Here is a 20032-nt window from a genome sequence, read left to right as displayed (position 1 = left end):
ACTGTAAAAGGGACCTGACAGCCCCACATTTGCCTGAAAAAAACCCAAAACCAACCAACCAAATATTCACTTGTGGCCCCTGGAAATACTGTATCATGTGCCCATTAAAAATGCCATGCTCAAATAACTATTGTGCTATATGCACAAAAACAGCAGTATAAACAAATATATACCATTAGTTGGGATTTTTTTCCCAGCAAAATGGTGTCAAAATTGGAGATTTTAACCAAACGTCAAGTTCAGGATAGCAAGTTACTTTACATCTCTGGTTTAAAGAAGGGAGCAGACTGGATGTGGTCACATCTATCAAAAATCAGGTATTGCATGAGATAGAAAAAAGAAAGTGGATTCTAAAGGTAAATTTAAGTCAATTCACTGAGTTATACAGAGCGTACCATAGAAGGTCACTACAAAAAATACGGGATGTATTTATGAAGTTTCTATAAAGTATGACGATATTCAGTCCTATGTATAATGATAACTCGGGAGAGAAGAATTTACTCAGAAGCACAAAAAAGCTTGATGAAGTAACAACGCAAAGCAAAAAGACATCCCCAAACCAAAAACCTTCATTCTTAGTGATGAATGACTTGAAAATCTGATCCTTTTTTCAAAGTATTTACTTCCATAGCTGAGTAAATGGTAGCAAAATTCCTTTGGAGAGTCTCCCCCGACTTGTGCGTGCTACATACTTTGTAAATCTGTCCTAAGCCTCTTTGTCTATTTCTTCGTTTTTCCATTTCCTTTTCATTGTAGTCATGTTTTCCATTTGCCGCAGCAATCTCTTTGGAATATTTAACATTTTGCCTAGAAGTTGCTCTGGATAACAAACTCACACTAAAGTTTGTGGGAGCATTCACGTTGATTTAACGGGCATTAGAAAGGGTATGAAAATCAGTACCCACTGTCATAGACTCAAAGACTGAGTCCAACCAAATATTTAAATATCTACCTAATACTTATATATGCACATCCTAACTAAGGTAAACGAGACAACACAAATGCTTACATTTAACCACATATGCTTAAGTTTCATGATAAATTGAGGTAACAAGCTGGGTTATTTATGATACTGATAAAATATAAATTGATATTGATTTATTATATAATAATAAAATCTAAACTATTGATCAACTACATATGTACATAAAAGTTGCCATAATGCATCAGAGCAAAGTGGTCAGGCCAGTGTCCTGCTAGTTGCAAATACTCCTAGGAGTAAGAAAATAGGCAAGTACAGAAGGATTTCTCATTTCTCCCAGATACATTCTCCCAGCTTCAGCAAACAACAGCTTAGATGCATATGAAGCTGGAAGTTTTACCACTGTTTAGTACCTACCAGTGCAATCTCTCGTCTCTGCGTCTGTCTCATCTCCGTTTGAGCAGTTCCATATGGCTCCCACAGCGTCATGTGGCAATGAGCTATACAATATGAAAAACTAGTTCCTGGCTGTCTGATAATTTCACACTGTCTGCTCTTGGCTCTTCTTCTAGGGCAAATACTGAGCGATTGCTCCCCACTCACCTTTTCCTCACCCTTCATTATTTTATGTCTCTTCTCCCTTTTCCAAACTGGGGCTTTGTGACCTATTTAATTTCTCCTGTCTTAAAGCAGTTCTGCTGCTCCGATCATCCCTGCTGTCCTCCTCTCCCATTTAATCCTGACTGCTTTTATATCCTTTTAACAGTTATCCAGGATGAGGAGCAACATGAACTTAGAAGTAGTGTAAAAATACCCTCTGTTTGCTCTTGGTTCCCGATATTCTGCTTGGCTTTTTTTTTTCTCCACTCTCTGCTGCTGCTTTAACATTAACTGATAGCTAAAGTGACTCTAATTTAGGAGTTACTACTGTATGTGCCTAGCTGCTGTCACATTATGCCATGTACGTTGCTTTATACCTATAGGAATGGAATTTTACCTGTGCGTTACATTTCTCAGATGCTCAGTATACTGAAATCTGCTGCAACTCTTTGTGGTCCATTTAAGTTCTTAGCATTCTGAATACATTTCATTAAAAACTTCTGTGCCTCACTAATCCCCATTTTCCGGACAATTTACCAATAAGTTGAACAGCATCAGTTTCTAAAAGATTGGTGTGAAACTTTGCTTATAGCCTCTCTGCATTGTGAAAGCTAGCCATTTAGTCCGACTTACTTTTTCCTGTCAACTGATGAGTTATTAGTTATTCTAATCGGTTATGAAATGGGTTATCCCTTGGCAATTCATTTTCTTTAAACTTTTTGTACTTGAGCTATAGCTCCGTTCACACAAGTATTTAAAGAGCAGTGGTATATTAACTTGCAAGAAATGGTGTCATTTGATCTGTCATTAGCTTGGTAGGAGAGTGCTGCTTTGAAACATTAACCTGATTATTATCCATGCAAACATGATTAAGGCTGAGCATTAGGAGAGTGTTTTATGAGGCGGGCTGGAAGGAAGAGCGAAGCCTCAGCCTCGCACGTGTTACCAGGACAGCAGAGCATTTGAGGTTTTTTGTTCTGGAAAATATTCAGGTGAAACATACTGTGAAAATAAACTTTAGAAGAAGCAAATGTTCACAAAATGTCTCCTAGTAGCTACCGGTTAAATTAATTTCCTGCCAAGAGGGTCATTTTGGACAGAAGGGGATCAAAAGTAAAAGCAGTGTGAAATTTTACTAACAAGTGGTCAAAGTTTTCCCAGCATACACGCACAAAGACTCCCGGTGAAGTTACCAGCACCAGAGCTCCCCGTTCCCGTGGTAACACAGGCACGTGTTGTACTACCAACAGCGCATGAACCCTGTTCATGGCTGGTCTTGTCTGCTCACGCTGTTTTGGCAGCGTGGATCACCCTGGTGGAAATTCAGCCCTGCGCCACCTGAGCAGAGCTTCAAGCCCTCCAGCTGGTATCTCACAGAAACCGGTCTGCCCTTCAGTCAAGGGGTAAAACTCAAATTTAAAGTGCTACTTCTCAAAAATCTTGCATTTAAAAAAAACAACAAAAAAAACCCCAAACCCGCCCCAAAACAACAATCCCTCAAAACCCTCAAACCACCCCCCCCACACACACAAACTCTACAACTTGAGACCCGAATACTGACCAACAGGCAGAAGGAGCACTGGAGGTCAAACCAGGGAAAGAGAGAGGAAATAAAATCCAGAAACTGAGTGTCAGTCTCTGTTGTGCAATCAGTTTTCACAGAATCAGCTAAATCTTAATTAGTGAATTCCACTTCAGCTTTTGCTCCTACCGCTGCTATATCCACGGTATCTGGGAAATGACTTAGACACATCTCTGGAGAACAGCATGGGTCCGGTGCTTCCAAAAGGCCGAAGTCAATATGTTCCTGTGTCAGATACATGTGCCAGGGTAGCCATCCCAGCTGCACAACACATGATGTGTCAACTGCTTTACATAGGGTGGGTCAGGAAGAGGCTCATTAAAGAGAAACGCTACAGCTCTGCTTGCAACATCTCTGCATCTTTGTCCAGTTTTACACTGAAAAAAAAAATTACCCTGCTTTAAGAAAAGGGTTACTCTGGATGGAGACTGAAATCCATAGAGAAGGGCCAGAGGAACTGTGTCTGGTACATTAGATACAGATCTGTCACCAGTCATATTATTATTTCACTGTTGAGGGAACAGCATAAATTATTCCGATTTAACTTTTTCTGTAATAATAATTATAATAAATTATTCTGATGACCAAATTCAGGCTATCTTACATAGGTGATAAAAGACAAGAGAGCTCCTTCTCCCTGAGCTTGCTTTCCAGTGAGGGAGTCTCAGCTGGATGATTTCCTCTGAGCTGAATTTCTCTCCTGCATGGAAAAGGCCATGATCCTGCTCCCTAAAGCCATGCAGAACCTAATTCCCACTGGAAACATGCAGGGAGTTAGGTACATAAATGCCCTTCAGATTCATTCTGTCCATAAACAGGGCCCAACCTTCAAGATGGGTTTCTGCGCAAAAGCATGTGGCACCCCTTGGGTAAGATGGGCAGCACATTTTGCAGAGTAAGGAGCCAAAGCGTGGCATTTCTGGGCAGCATGAACTGATGTCTGTGGCCACATTTTTTTGGTGCATCTGCTGGGAAACAGTGCTGGAGGGGAGTGAGTTACATCATTTCTTTGGGTACTGAATTGTCACCACTATTACAGATATATTCCTTGATGGACCTGAAAGCTGTTCCTGAACAAGTGAAGATATCATCATGTGGCTGTTATAGAAGATAATAGGTTTTCCTTTCATTTTCTCCATCCTTGACCCTACTGTTCTGACCCTTTAGCTGTAAAATAAACTTCAGTCCCACTAAATTCAAGAGTGACAACTGCACCCCAGACCTGGAACTCATACACCACCACCATACCTGTTCGTACAATGTTATGTACTGGCTTCTATTAATCTAAAACCTCTAAAACAGAGTTAAGCCAGCGCTATCCTACTCTTTATCTGTTTTTTCCTACTGGAGGGCGATTTTGTGGGTAACTCACTGAGGCATGAGCCTAAAAGTGGATACCCCCTTGAGTGTTGAATGGTATCTCGGCTAGCTGGGCCTGTCTGTGGTACATGCCTGCTTAGAAAAATGAAAGATTTTCACAGTGCTAATCCCCGTTACACAGACAATCTGCAGCCCATTTGCTATTCCTTTTTGGCTTTATTTTTAACAGGGCCTTAAAACATATTTTTCCTTAAAATGACAACATTCTTTTCTGCCCTCTTTGTTCGTGGGGCTTTGTGCGCCCATAAACAGTTTAAGAGTTCTCTTCGCACCTGCGGTGCACATGTGTGCCTGTAATAAAGACTCTCTTATCTATCCTTCACTGATAACTTAAGAGGACAGTGTTTAAGAAAAGGCACCATCCTTGAGATCACAATGAACAAAACCAAATCCAAATCCCAAACCTACAGCAGTGACAGTAAGGCGAGCGTGCCTGGGGAAGGAGGGAACCTGACCCATGAAGTTCATTAGAAATCTGCTTTCCCAGGGACTGAGGGGTGTCTGCAGTTTTGCTGTCCTGTATTTAAACCCTCCACAACCCGAGTTCATTGAAGTGCACCAATAACAGACATTGCATTTCAAATGAACAACTTCTGCCTATCAGGCATCTCCATGCATGAAGGTCTTTAAACATTTTTTTTTAACAACAAATGTTTAACAAATTTTTTTGAAACAAATTCTTTTAACAAAGCCATCCAAAATCCCTGTCAAGCACAGGGCCAAGTATGTGCTTCCCAGTTTCACAAATTAGGAAAGCAAGTGGGGAAAAGCTAAACATGAAACTTTGACTTTCATATTCATTCTTCCAACCACCCAACAACCGTCACAATTCAGCGCTCCAAACAGTTGTTTCTTCTACACTTCCAGTGAAATCCAGAGATAAAAAAAGCTCTTGCATTTCAGTAATAACAATAATAAAAATAATATTGCATTTTAATTTATGTCTAACACTATATTGTATAGATAATACTTAAAGCAAGATTTTAATATGCATATAGACAAACACATAGGCAAAGAAAGCCTGAGTTCCTACCTCTGAAATCCTTAGAAAATTTTGCGCTATCTAGCATGATTTATGTATTTGTGCAATACTAAAGCTTAGAACCTCCTATTTCCCATGTAATATAAGGTGCATCCTCTTTCCCATTCTAGTCACTCCTCTAGAGAAATGAAGGGACAGAGTTTTCCTTATCCTCCCTGCTGGCCTCAAGGTGGAGCAGAGAAGCTGAGGGAAAGGCAAGCAGACCTGCGACTCCTTTCCAGCCAGCAAACCCTGCTCAAAGACACAACGAAAGAGCCTGTACCATCTCAAGTTTTTGCTCCATCCTTCCTTGACCTCCCTGGACTCCATGTTGCTTATTTGGAAAATCATGCCAAAAATGCTTCACAGTTAGCATAATCTGAGCTATGCTAAAGCTATGCTGCTACTCAAAAACAACTTGCTCAGAAAATGTCCCCCGGAGACTTGTTTACACAGCGGGGAGCGGATCAGCACGCATTAGGCTGCCATGCCGTGACTTCTCTTTTCGCCTGCCTTGTGCTGGTTGTACTCTGCTGGCACTGACACCGCAGGCCAGACCCTGGCCCCGACGCCGAGGTCTCAGTGAAAGGAAAAGCCTAAGTTGGCCTAACCACAAGACAGTTTGGGATCGACGAGTCTTTCCCAGCCTCTTTCAGCTTGAGCACTGGTGCAAAGTCTGAGAGAAATTTCCCTCCACAGAGAAAACCTTAATCTTCTGGTTAGACAACACCACACGCTACAATTTGATACTTAATAAATTGTCGCAAAGCTATAATACAAGTATTCACTTGGTCACTTATCCTTTTAGCAATAAAAACCAATTGGGACTGAAGTTCAGTTGCAATTTGTTGCAGCTGCTGTGGCAAGGACCCCCTCAGAAAGTAATTTCCAGAGGATTCTTCTTGTTAAAAAGCCATTTCCTTGGCCAGGAGTGGGATGTCTGGAAGATAGCAACCGGGACAAAACCAAGCACAGAAGTTTACAAGCATTCCTGAAGAGCATTTTTAAAACCCTGTATTTATTCAAACAATTACAAAAACATTTTATACAGCTAAGCAGTTTAGGCCCTCCACCAAAATATAAAGTAGACTTTCAAGCCCAACTTGTGATAGGCAGTTTTCCTCATTGCTCTTAAGACGACACATGAGGCAGCGTCAACACTTGGCTCCACCCTGGAGCAGGTATGGAGAGAAGATGGCAACCTACTGATTTCCTGGTCCTCCCATGGCTCCCAGGACTTCCATTCTTCAGTTCTGACCCACACCCACTCTCTCTCCCCACCACAGGAGGTGATTATGAATAATATACTTTACTTATTATTAATAATAACATACATTGCAAATTTAGATTTGTTGGGAGTAAGAGGAACTCAGAGGGTCTGGAAGAACGACTTCCAGTCTCGTTGGGCAGCCCTATAGTGTTCAGCTCACACGTTATGGCATGTGGTTGGTAATGTGGGTCAGATGATATCATTATTACTACCTGAGTGGATGATATACAAAATTTAAGAATGACACGTCTGGTAAAACTTTCAGGCTAAGCTAAATACACAAAACAGTGTTCACATTTACGTGATGGCTCCCAGCATCCCAGGGAGTTAATGAAATAATCCCCCCACAAAGAGAAGAATAACGATGCCACACTGTTTATCTCCATAAACGCTCATGAATTTATCATCAGATCACACACCAGCCATGCCACCTTCTCTAGCCTGCCAAACGGTCACCCTCTTCCCTGATGCAAACACAGGATAGTAGCCAGCTTTTTCTTCCCTTCTGCTTCTTCCATTATTATTACCCCTTCATGTTACTCACCATATGGTCTCTCTCTATGTGAAAGCTATATGTTAACTATTTAATCACAATTTGTAACTCTTTCTTTGGTAAGGAATGCCATTGTTCTGTCTACCTCTAAAAGAGGAAACGGCCATTTGACATCTCCTCTCTCCTTCCCTCCCGCCTGAAGACTGACAGGGGAGATGATTTTTGAAAAAGAAGGTAAGCATCTGCCCAGTACTCCTCCTACCAAAGAAGAGAAGTAGGAGACTCACAGCTCAGTCTCCATGTCCTGAACAAGCTAATGCCCCACAAGATAGAGAGAAACAAAAACTTTTCTTTTTTTTTTTAAGATAGAAAACAGGATCCTGAGTCTCCCAGGAAATTCACAATGAAATGGATGGGAGGCAGGCTCTGCTCTCTCGTTTTCAAGCCAAAAGAGAAGAAACAAAGAAATGTGTCAAATTCTGCAGTCTGTACTATCCCTGCCAGATCTAGCCAACAGAAGCTTCGTTTGGCCATTTTTCACTCAGCTGCTGCTGAAGATACACTGCGAAGACAAACTGTCTGCCAAGCTCAGGGCTCCCTAACACCATCTCTTGCTTGCAGCTCTTTGTCATCTTGGACAGAGGCTTTTCTCCTTCTAAACCCATGCTCTAGAAAAACTCCCCCTGAACAGAGACCATATAAGTGGAAGTACCTCTGTGTCACACTCCACATGGAGATACCCATGGTAAGAAAATAAGGGAAAGCGCTCAGGCACACCAGTAAATCTGGCCGTAAGAGCAGGTGGCAGGTGGAGTCTTCCTTAGAACTTGCAAGATTGGGAAGTCAAAAATCTATTTTCCGTAGTGACTTCAGAAAACAACATAAGCTCTTTGAGATGAGACCCAAGCACCAGTTAAACACAGGGCCTAGATTTCTATGGCAGTTTTTGAGTTGACATGAATATTTGACATTGGCCATCCAAAGTACCATGGCTCTTCTTCATGAAACACTAGAGTATTGTTGTAAAACAACAACAAAAAAATACTAAAAGGAGGGGAGAAAGTCCTATGAAAGCAAAAAGGCTGAAGCCAAGATGGTAGCGCATCTGTCAGTATCTCTTTCTTTTTTTTTCCCCCCCAAAGCCTAAATCTTTCTGATACATCTGAAAACGAAATGAACTAAATTAACACCAACTAGATCAGTTGGGCTTAGCATTTGGCATGTCTCTCAGTGGTTTTACATACAGGTCTCTCCCCCTCTTCCAGCGATCTGGTTTTACAGCAAAATGCCCAGCTTTAGTACCTTTGCAGGCTGTCAAGACTAGGTGCCCCATTTTCTGTACAAACACGTTGCAAAAGGAACAATTCTGGAAACTATCCTGCTCTGTGCAAAAGGAAAAACAAAGGAGCTTTCCCCCCATCAGATGCATTACTTTCCCTGATGTTGTTCAGGTTAAGAATGAGACTCCAAGAATAAGAGTTTTCTTCTGCAACATAAACATATTCTACTTGCAATGCCTTTCAAGAGACCTCCGCTTTATGCATTGCAGGGAAGAGATCACAGTGACAGCAAGTCACTGCTTCACTCAACGCAAGCTGCCAGAACACGTAAAACTGAACCCTGTCCTCTCGTTCACTGGACCGATAAGTATGCTTTTAAAAGCATGCACACCCTGGTTCACACTTACATGATGCTCAGAGAATGAGGCCGAGGGCTTGCAGAGTGAAGCAACACCTCATTCCCGAGCATGTGCAGAACAGTCCACCTTCGCTTACTGCTAAAAATGCGAAACCAGTGCCATTTGCACTACACATGTGCAACATGCATGTCTCCAAGATTCATTACTGTGCATATGAAAATTCAATCATATCAAAGCTTAGCTTTAAGAAAGTCCCAAGGGGCTGAACTGTGTGCTTATGTGCTTTGAGGGGGAAAAAAACCAACAACTCTTAAACTTTTTTTCTCCTTTTGTAGCACTGCCCCAGTCTTTCCTTTAGTAAGAACAAAATAGCTGCTTAATGAGTGAACTCCACATTCCCACTGTGTGTTTATATACATTCATATTCATAACTCAAGTTCTGTTTGTGTAAACACAAATGTATAAATCATAGATGGATTCAGGGACAATCCCAAGAAAACTGCAACTAAGATGAACAAAACTCATTATTTTATTTGAAAACTGCTGTGCTTGGTTCATTTATTATGACCATATATACCCTTTTATACAACCTCCCTCTCTCTAACGCTACTTTCTGCAGCTCATTCTAGAGCAAAGGATTCTGCAATGAGCTCAGAAGTATCACAAATTCACCTATTTTCACATTTCATTGCAGTTTGAAAATTGCTTTGTGTTCATGAAATTTTCCATTAAAACAAATCTGCCCTTCAATCAAAAAGGGAAAAATTATACTGAAGTGATGGTTTGGGGACACATATGGTCATTGCACATCCTAGACTGGATCAAAAAGAAGAGATGAATGTCCATGTTCTCTAATAAAAATAAATATTTTTGCAGGCAAAATTAATTTTAAAAAAGTAAAAAACCTTCTGATCTTCTTGGCTTTTGTGTGGAACTTTCATATCTGTGGATCTGAAGCTTATAGAAGCTGGTTTCAACCTAAAGGTACCTGAAACATAGCCAAGGACATAGCACGGAAAGAGAAAGATTTCCAAAGCATTATCTTCAGTTCTCTAAAATAAATAAATAAAAAAAATCTAAATACATCGGAGTTTTATCGATCCAGGAAAAGCAGAGAGGCAGCTTCTGTTTTTCTCCCCATTTCTGCAGTGTCATACAAACTTCAAGTCCTCAGATCTGCCATAAATATCTAATGACCTCAGGGCCGACCCAAAGTTCCCCAGCACCGTGGCGGGACGTCGTGACAAACCATCCGCCAACGATGGGCCAAGTGGGGGCTGCCAGCTCCAAGTCTGGCCCATTGCACCCTTGGTCTTGCCAGCCACAACCAATGTGTGCATGTGGGGGTAGCATGAGCTTGGCAGGGACTTGTGCAAGCCCAAGTGGGAAGGGAAGGTCTCTGGATTTGAAACTGTTCTCCAAATTAACATTTTTACATATATATAAAATTTTTTTGGATACACTTAGAAAAATTCTCGGATACACAAAACCCAAAGAGGAAAGCAACGCTTGAAAAGCAAACAGAAGCAGGAGCTTTATGGGACTCCTCCTTTGCGGAGTTAAATTCCTCCTGAACGACATTTCCAGGGTGAGGCATTTGTAAGTACAACTGTAAAAGGACCAAAGGCTCAACTGACAAACCATGAGATATGAAGTGCTTGCAAGATACATCCGGTGTTGAGATAATTAAAATCAAAATTAAACTTGTGCTATATTTGCATCTGCAAAGCATCAGTTAATCAAACATAATGAGTTAATCAGACTCATTTTTCTGAGAGCAAAATGTAATCATGCTTCATCATCTCTTGTGTTGTCCTTAGACTCTGACAGATTTTCCAGGCAGAAACTAACTCTTCCTAAGTATTTGCACACTCGATAGCACGTCAGCGTCCCGGAAATTTTCTAGGCATTGTTGAAGCATTAATGGGAAATAGTTGTAGTAAAGCCACTATATAGGAGCTTTTTCTCTATATTAAGAAGTCAAATAATAATAACAAATTGAAGGGGACACCAAGCATGACCCAGGAAGGAGATAATTCTCTGCATCCCATTTTTGCAACCAAGAGACAAGCCGTTCAGCTATGTAGCAAGAATGCTGCCAGTAAACCAGTATGCCTCCCAGATTCCTAACAGCAAACAGCAAGCGCAAAGAATACATTCTCTGGTGACCTCTGCAGATTTAGCAGTTCTAATTCTGTATTTATTTTTTTATTAAAAAAAAAAAAAAAGAAGCCGTTGCTGGATGTGATTTGTAGGTATTGCAATTAATTTATTTTTAATCCCATGTAGAAATAATTTATACTGTCTTGGTTGCTAGCTATTCAAGATATTGTGGTTGCATTTTTGGTGTCTTTGGTACATTTTATTGTAACATTCTCAGGGCACTGCAGTCAATTACTACATCTCATGCTGTTTTACTTGCTACAAAGCATCATCCAAGCATTTTCCAGCAAGTCCTTGTGGGTAACTATGTCCTGCTCAAGAAACACATGTGTGTCCATGCACAGATAGGTATGAGATCAGTGTCAACTTAGCCATTTGGATTAATGATATTTTGGTTCGGCTTCTGTGGTCTCAAATCTCTTAGCCCAAGCTGTGATATTTTAAAAAAAAATTACATTTTTAAAATTAAGCTGAGTACATTTGGAATACAAAGCTTAGCTGATATCTGTCTATCGTGCCTCAGCAGTGTTAAAACTTGTCCCAGCTTTTCAGTCCGCTCTCCCTTTTCCAGACCTCATTATCTCTTATTCAGCCCCACAGTTGTGCGGGTCCCCCTCTTGGTTGTCCCAGTTCTTCCCATCGTTGCTGCTGCTCCCATCGTGTGCGTGGGGGAAGTGGGAGGGACGGTCCCAGTGGGAAGCACAAACCCAACCAGCTACGCAGCAGCAAAGGGAACGAGAGACACGACTTGCTGGGGAAAGTGCTGAAATAATGGCTTGTGGCCAGGACTTGGAAAGGGCAGAAGATATAGCGCCCACAGATTAAAGAAGGAAAATGCCTGGAAATAAAGTTTGGTAGGTCTCAGCCTACCAGATTATTAAAGGCAGTTAATTGGGAAGGAGTGCAAACCCCAGCACTTGACATAAGGGACAAGCCTCATAAGAGAGCGGAGACTACAATCCAGAGACAAGAAGTCAAAAAGTGAATTAAAAAGGCTACAGTACCATCATCAAGGAATCCATGGAATGGCTATGCCTTTCAATCACAGCTGCGATACATGGGATTTTCCCTTTCAAGTTGAATCCCTATAGTTGAGCGAGAGCAGTCACAGAGAAAAGCTTGCCCTAACACAGTGGAAGCTGTATCTAACATGCAGAAAAATTAAACCACCATCGTTGCTAATTTGGCCCTTTTCATTTAGGACTCTATTCACTGTACTGTATTTATTTAGAGAGATGATATGTCCAGAACAATTTGCTAGAGAGGCTACTGTCCCTAGAAGCCACTTCTCTGAATCAAGTTTTGAAAGGAAATTGATGGCAGACAGTGTGTTGTACTGACCCCCAAAAAAGTAATGTAGTCCAACAGGCACTGTATGTTCCTATTTCTGCGCATGTTTTTCCCTTGTGCAAATGCTGTAGATACTTTCCGATTCTCTGTGAAACTGGAAAAACATTAACAGTTTGCAGAAAGGGGAAAACAGGAGTGACACTGAAGAACAGTGAAGACAGTGAAATCTCACTGATTTAGCACGTCAGTGCTTCTCATTCTCTGCTGATCCAAGGCAGTAAAGGGAATAAGAACAGAAAATAAATAATATTCCTCAGAAAGACATAAAAATGTAAGTCTTACTAAAATCCACATTTGCCCCGCCAGTCCCTCCAGCAAGCGGGATCAGCTTGCTTTGTTCATGTGAGTATTTTCATTAATTTGAACTGGAACTTTGCCTGACAAAGGAGCGCTGGATCTTCCCTTTCTGGGCAGAAGCACTAACTACCAGCTGAAATACATCAACACTCCAGATAAGCCATGAACTATTGTATCCGTTGATTTACTGCCGATTAAAGACTCCCAAGTTGCTCCTAGTCCTGAGAATTAACATAATTGAAAATGCTGTATTAACATACTAAAGTAACGTTCTGAAAGTGCATTAGTCTACCAAGCTGAATAAGTAAATAGGTTGCTGGCTGATGGTCCTTTCATCAGTTTTAGCAAGAGTTCTCTGATTTCCACTATGTGTATCTGCAGAGAGTTGAATACACAGCTCAGAGCTGTCACAACTGCAACGGCAAAATTCTATCAGTTTTCCTTTAAGCTGCATATTGTTGGTCCTTACAAAAACTGTTTCCTAGTTGTAAACAAGACACTCAACTTGCCATTTAATATTGCCAACACATAAAAGTTACTCCTACTTTTGACACATTATAAATTCCACCAAGTCAACAGATTGTTTTAGGAAGAAAAGCATAGGCCTGTTCTTTTAGTAAATGGCATGCAAAACTTCAGCACAAAGTCCCATAATCTAAATAAATCAAGCACTAAACTAATGAGAGAGTACTAAAAAAAAAATTATGAAAATGCCATGTCTTAATAGGTTGAGATGTGTGACACCACTGTTAAAAAACGCAGCGGCTTACCAACCCTGCAACTGGAAGTATTGCCAAAGATAAAGCATTATCACAAAAGTACCTTTTTTTCTTTTTTCTTTTTACAGCAATTCTGTGCTAATTGTGTTGCTTCCTGCAGATGGCCAAAAGTAACATCTACAATTATTGGTAGCAAATCTGAGTCATTTTCATAGACTACATCAGTGTGAGACCGTGCAGGAGCCGGGGACAGAGTCCCAGGGAGAGAGGGTGAAATCAGCACGGACAGCCCTTGACGGGGGGGTCAGGCTTTGCTCCTGGGGGCCAAAGTCACTGATTCTCCCGGCATCTTTGCTTGTGCTACACACAGGACATCTTAACATGCCTGCCACCTCTTCTACCGCTACAGATACTTACGGTGTTGTCTATGATTTGAAGTGTACCTTGGGAGCTCATGCCAGTAACTAGAAGTCCCCAGCGCACAATCCAGGTTGGCAAGTAAGGGCCAAGTCTTGCAAATGCATCTGGTGGGCGGTTCAACTTGTTTTCCAGGAACTGGGTGAACTATAATCAATCATTCTCAACATTGCACTGAACACACATTGAAGTGGTAATGACGTTGTACATAGGGAAAGGTGTCAAGACTTCCCCAAAAGGCAAAAATTATATATTGTGTTTGGGGCTGTACGGGGCAGCTTCACAAGTACTTGCACTGAAACTCGTGAGACTGAGATAACATTCAGTGGGAAAATAGATCCTACATACTGGCTTTTTGTGAATACACAGAAAACAAAAGAAAACCCAAGGAGAACACTTAAGAAAGCATATCATGCTCCTGTATTTCCTCAAGGTGATTTAACATAGTAATTATTACAATGTGCACTAGGAAAGAGCACAGTACTTTAGTAATATAAAACTTCAGCACAGCATCTGTTACTAAACTTTGCTCAGAGGTAAAGAGAGGCAACCTGGGTAAATTATAAAACAATTTTGTGGCCAGGGAAGGCAAGCTTGGAGGAGTTTAAAATCAAATTTCTCACACGCAAAAACTAAAACTACCACTACTGTTACTATGCCTGCACACAAAACCTAATGATAATATTCGATTATCAGGAAGCTGATGTGAAACACTTTAGCAAATTCAGTGGATTCCTTGAATTTGCAGATACTCTGCTGCTTTAAGGAAAATGTAGGCAAGATACAAACCCTTCAGGCATTGAGTATTTTGCCTTTTTAGTGCTGAATGTTGGCAGCTCCCTTGTTGCTACACTGTTTGCTGCTTATGAAAAGCAGCTATATTTGGAGATACTAATAATACCCAGTAGTACAAAATCTGTATTTTCTGAAGGAGTCTACCTCCTTCAACACCATAATGCGCAACATTCATACCATCCAAGCTGAGACTTGATAGGGAAGTAGAGTACTGATGGCTTAAAACGCTCCTTTATAGTTTACCACAGAGATAGTTGAATGAAGATAATTTTCTATCAGACTTCCAAGTTTCCAAGCAGCTCAGAGAGGAAAGAAGACTGCATAAGCAAGTCAGGGTCTTTTTTTCATAAACTTTCTATAACCTTTTCTTTCTCCCTTACGCTCAAACTTCATATTCAGGGTTGTTACTCCCTGCTTATCTCAACTGCACATAACCAAACAAAACTTCCACAACCACTGGAGTATATTCTGGACAAGAAACACAGAATTAATTTTCTGTCATATTAAGCAATTGAATGTGCCCTAAACAATATCACTGGGATAGCATGCTTTTTTATTCTCACGATGGAGAAAGATATCAGAGATCAAGTTGCTAGGTGTGATTCACTTCACGCTCAAATTTTCCTCACTTATTCAATTCAAATTCAATTCATTTAGTATCTGAGAGTTAACAAGAAATTTCTTCCTTTCCTTCTAGCAGCCTGTTGAAGGAGTCAAACAAAGAAATGCTGAAGAGGATATATTTTTTTAGATTACTCCTTCTTCTATTAGTTATTAATCCTACAGAGAAAAATGAAAGGTTTAAAACCTTCCAACTCCCACTTGCACAGTTCTTAACACCAATTATAAGATGATGTTGTCCCAGACAACCCCGATGAAGCAAATTAATTAATTTAACACAGTAAAGCTTTGAAAACAATGTGAGGGGAGGACTAGCAATTATTCACATATAGCACGCAGACAGACAGACACTCAAGAAACGAAGCAACGTCCTACCTCTCCTTGCCGGTGATAATGCTTGGGAGGTTTTCCCATCTGCTCTAGCATTTTGCCCTTCTTACTGCTAGCAAGCGTCAGTCCCTGGTGGATGCCTGCAGATCTGTTGGTTGCCTGAGTTGGAGCCTCCCCCATCAGGGTGGACTTGATGGAGTTCACCTTGGAGCTGGAGCTGTCTAGCTGGGAGCTCTCCACGATCAGGACCGCGGCTAGTAAGAGGAGACAGCAGGAGCACTTATTCCACATCAGCACGATCATCTCCCCTCCCCCCAAAAGGATTATCTTTTTTTTCTTTCTTTTTTCTTTTTTTTTTTTTTAAGCAAAGAAAACAAAAGAGAGGGAAAAAAAAGTTTTTAAAAATATCTCCCAAAGTTGTTAACAAAGCAATGGATTTCAATGCCACACACTCAAGCAACTGCTGATCTGAGAGACACGGGAGAAAAAGAATTAAAAAAAGAATCCCCTAGGTAAAAAAACGTGTCAAGTCTATAGGCACTGAGCAACTATCAGGTCTGTGAAGCGACGGCTTTTTCCTCCAGGTCCTTGAGAAGTCCAGGCAATTCTTAAGTGACCGAGAGCAATAAGCTACGAGGCAACTGCACCCAGGGCAGCTCCCCACCAGTGCAGTCACCAGCACGTTTGCTTAAGCTCCAGAGGAAGAGTGAGTGAGCGAGTTACTTCCCCCCACTCCTCCTCTCTTGCTGCACAAGCCAGCAGAGAGGAAACTCAAACCAGATCCAATCCAAGCAGCACCGGCAAAAGCTGGGCTTAGTTTTCTTTCACTCTCTCTCTCTCCCCCTCTCTTTACTTTTTATTCCCCTCCTCCTTTTTCTGTCTTTCGCCTCAGCCTCTGCAGCCAGCAGGAGTGAGAGCGCCCGGTTTCCTCCTCCTTCTCCTCCTCCTCCAGCCTGGCCAGTGCAGGGCGAGGGGCTCTGGGCACCCGGCGGTGGGGTGGGGGCAGCCCAGGAGACAGAGGGTCAGACCCCGCAGTGGGCTCCCTGTGCGGCTCCCCCTCACACTCGGGGGTCTACAGCAGCCTCTCGCTGCTCCCCCTTGTTACTACAGCCGCTGGCAGCGGGTGTCCCTTCCCTCCGCCCCCAGCCTAGCGCAGCCACTCTCGCCCCCTCCATCCCCCCAGCCAGCTCCCACCTCCCCAGAGGCCGCCCTCTCCCCAGCCTGGTGGGTTCCCCCCTTCTCTGGCTGGGCTCTGCCCGGGGCTCACGGCCACGCACAACCCTGGACACAAGTGCCACACTCCTGGCTGCACCTCACTACCACCCTGGTGTCCAGCCCGGAGGTAGAGGTGAAGTCTCACTGAAGGCTTTCCACACGGGCTCCCCCAAAGCGCACTGCCAAGCTGAAGCCTGTGTTGAGGTGCCCCAGCTCCCCAAAATGCGTATAAGTGCCAAGCACATTAGTCCTGCAGTGCTGGGAAAGCGTGAGGCTGGCACACAAATTCTGCCAAATCTTATGCCCAAGCATGCAAAGTCCACTGACGGGGTACAGAACATGTCCAGCTAATGCTGCACTGCACTACTCCTAAACGTGACACTCCTCAGTGCCACAGTGCCACTAGCACCCTGAGACTTATTCTGTATTTATCTTCTCACTTTCCTTGGCATGAGCACACATCCAACTGCTGTGAAACATCCAGGTGCTACTAACTACACCCACACGCTCCAAGGCACTTGCACCTCCCTGCCGCAGCACCAAAACACCGCGTTTCAGGAAAAGGAAGGTAAATGGACACAGAGCACAAAATTAGGAGAACTAGCATAAACCCAGCTCTTTTCTTTCCCCTGTTACCTGCAAAAGATTTAGTGCAGAGATCACCATGGAGCACTTGTGTACTGCCGTGGAGCAGCTACAAGCCCTTGTCCTTCCCCTGGACATGTGAAGTGGGGTGGGGGGAACAAAAGAAGGTGAGGGGAGCAGCCGCCTCGCTGTCCCACATGTTCATGTATGAACACGACCTCAGCTGGGAACGATACAGAGAATTTTCATGTTTTCCCCTCTCCTGAGGGGTCCCTCCTCTAACCTATCAATCCTTTCCGGTTACTCTAGCTCTTTACACAGCAGAAGGGGTGAAGAAATGCACACATGAAAATTCATTTCTTCTAAATTACCTAAATTCTAAGGCAAGAAATAACAGGGAGGAGTGGGGCACTCTTTTGGCCCCCGATGCTCTTGCTCCCAGTGAGCAGAAGCTCTCCTGGGGCACAGGAGCTCTCTGTGGGCAGTACTCCGTGAGCCACACCATCTCGGGTAATGTTTTTTAAATACTGTCTATTGACACGGGACTGCCAGCAGCGTGTCTTAATGTTAGGGCTTGTACTGTACCACACAGAGCATCTTGTAAAAAGTAGATTGACACAGCTCATACCTTAGAATTGCTTGTGAGGATTTGATCCCATCTCACAGGGAAGACTGTGGGGGTTTTTTTAGAGTAATAGCTGAAATGACATATCGACCCCCAAGACTAGATTTTAAACTATTCTACATAGCACGGCATTTGCTCTGACTCAGGCTTCAGATGAGCTCACGTTTACTGGTTTTGAAGTTGGAAGCAGTTTTGTTAGCACTTGATTTCAGAAAACTAGGTTAAGAAAAAAAAACCCCAAAACTAAAAAAACCAATGTTTGCCTTCTTCACAGCATTTCCTTTTTCCATTTTTACGCAGCCTTAAATAAATTCTTCATCCCTGATAATTCCTGAAGACATTTGTAAGGAAATGTTTCTAAAAGATCAGAAAGCAATCTGTGATTTCACAAGAAACTGATAAAAGCCAGTCCTTTTTCGTTGTTTTGGACACCCAGCCCTCCTGGTGTTTCACCCCTCCCAAAGCCAAAAGCAAACAGCTATCAGGGCCACAGGAAAAGCTCTAACAGATAGTTTCATAGAAAGCTGGCAGAGAGCCATAAAAATACCACACACACACAACGGGTAAAATCACAGCCACAGAGAAACACGCAATCTGCTCAGACGTACTTATGCAGTGCATATACACACGTGCTTAGGCAGCCTCGCGCAGGATCAAGCTGAGATGGAGAAACACAAACTGGCAACAGCTCCCTGATTTCTAATAACAAGTCAATCCTGCATTTCCTCTTCCTATTACCATGGGCTGCCCTAGTCACATTTTGTTTTCTTGCTGGGGATAAATACACTGTGCAGATCACCTAAATTACAATTCACACCCCACTTCCTGGTATTCTCCATATATGCCACCACGGAGCCTTAGCCCTGCTTCATGGATGGCACTGAATTTGTGAAAAAGAAAAAAAAAAAAAAAACAAAAAACCAAACAAGTCAGCAGGTTTTGCAAGATTACCACAAAAACTGGACAAGCAAAATGTAATTTTTCTCACCCCTAAGTCATTTGATATAATTATAGATGGGTCAGGACTATTGATCAAAATATATTGGAGGCTGTGTTAGTACACACTGCAAACCCCCCCCATTCTCCAAAATGCTTTATACAATTCAGAATTTATGCTATGTTTAACTGGCCTCTGAATCTATTAACTGACTTTTTTGTTAACTTTGGAGACAGCAATAGCAACCCCCCTCAAATTATAACTTTTTTTGGATGTTCTCTCTTGTGTGCACTCAAGAAATACCTCTACCTGCTTGTCTTTTGCTTCACTGAAGGCTATAAGATGGTGTATTGTGTTAATATTCGGCTGTGACAGATACTCTTTTTCAAAAAAGAAACAGAAAAAAAATATCCACCTGTGTTTCTCTTGCACAGGAAGCAACAGAAATTTCTAAGTTATTGGTAGAGTATTCTCCACCAGAGTTGCTTTGAATAAGGGAGGATTACAAAGAGAACAAAATAAACTGATGAGACACGCAAAGAGAATCCATGACAATAAAAAACCACAATGTGATGACCTCATGCGAGTGCCATTCAATTCTTCTTGAAATAAATGGACATGTGTGGTACTGAAGAGAGGCATGCAGGACCTAAAGGACCAGAGTGTAAGTAGACTGTCCAAATTAATTAAATATGACTATATTATTAAAATTATTACTTAAATTAATAAATGTAAAAAGCAAGACACATTCCAAGTCCTCTGATGTAAATAACAAAGTCCACGTATATTCATAACCTTGAGAAATTTGAAGAAAACCAGGGAGGAATGCTCAAAGCTTTTCAGATATTTAAGAACGAGTGCCCAAACTCATTTTTTCAAATCAGCTAAGTATGAAGTTCATCAGTCAGCTGGATTCAACTAAGTTTCCAGACATCAATTTAAATTTAGTGGGAATGGAAGTGGGTATCTTTCCAACAGGGCAAGACCTATCTTGTAACTCACTGCTCTGAAGACAAGACAGTTTGCAGCATCTCTGAGGAAACGGAAACACGTTTTGCTTTGCTACCCTGA

General features: G+C 42.0%; 1 protein-coding gene across 2 annotated transcripts in view; it reads right to left on the bottom strand.

Annotated features, from left to right (window-relative positions):
• The window catches only part of DKK2 (dickkopf WNT signaling pathway inhibitor 2), a 45722-nt gene extending 29292 nt beyond the window's left edge, over positions 1-16430 (bottom strand). For both annotated transcript variants that reach the window (XM_074589403.1, XM_074589404.1), the window contains exon 1: positions 15645-16430. In XM_074589403.1, coding sequence (XP_074445504.1) covers positions 15645-15902 — 258 coding nt within the window. In that variant the 5' untranslated portion in view covers positions 15903-16430. The remainder of the gene's footprint in view (positions 1-15644) is intronic.
• Positions 16431-20032: the final 3602 nt, after the last annotated feature.

The sequence above is a fragment of the Larus michahellis genome, chromosome 5, assembly GCF_964199755.1.
Source record: "Larus michahellis chromosome 5, bLarMic1.1, whole genome shotgun sequence".
In the NCBI taxonomy this organism is placed as follows: domain Eukaryota; kingdom Metazoa; phylum Chordata; class Aves; order Charadriiformes; family Laridae; genus Larus; species Larus michahellis.
This window is presented reverse-complemented; position numbering and strand designations above follow the sequence as displayed.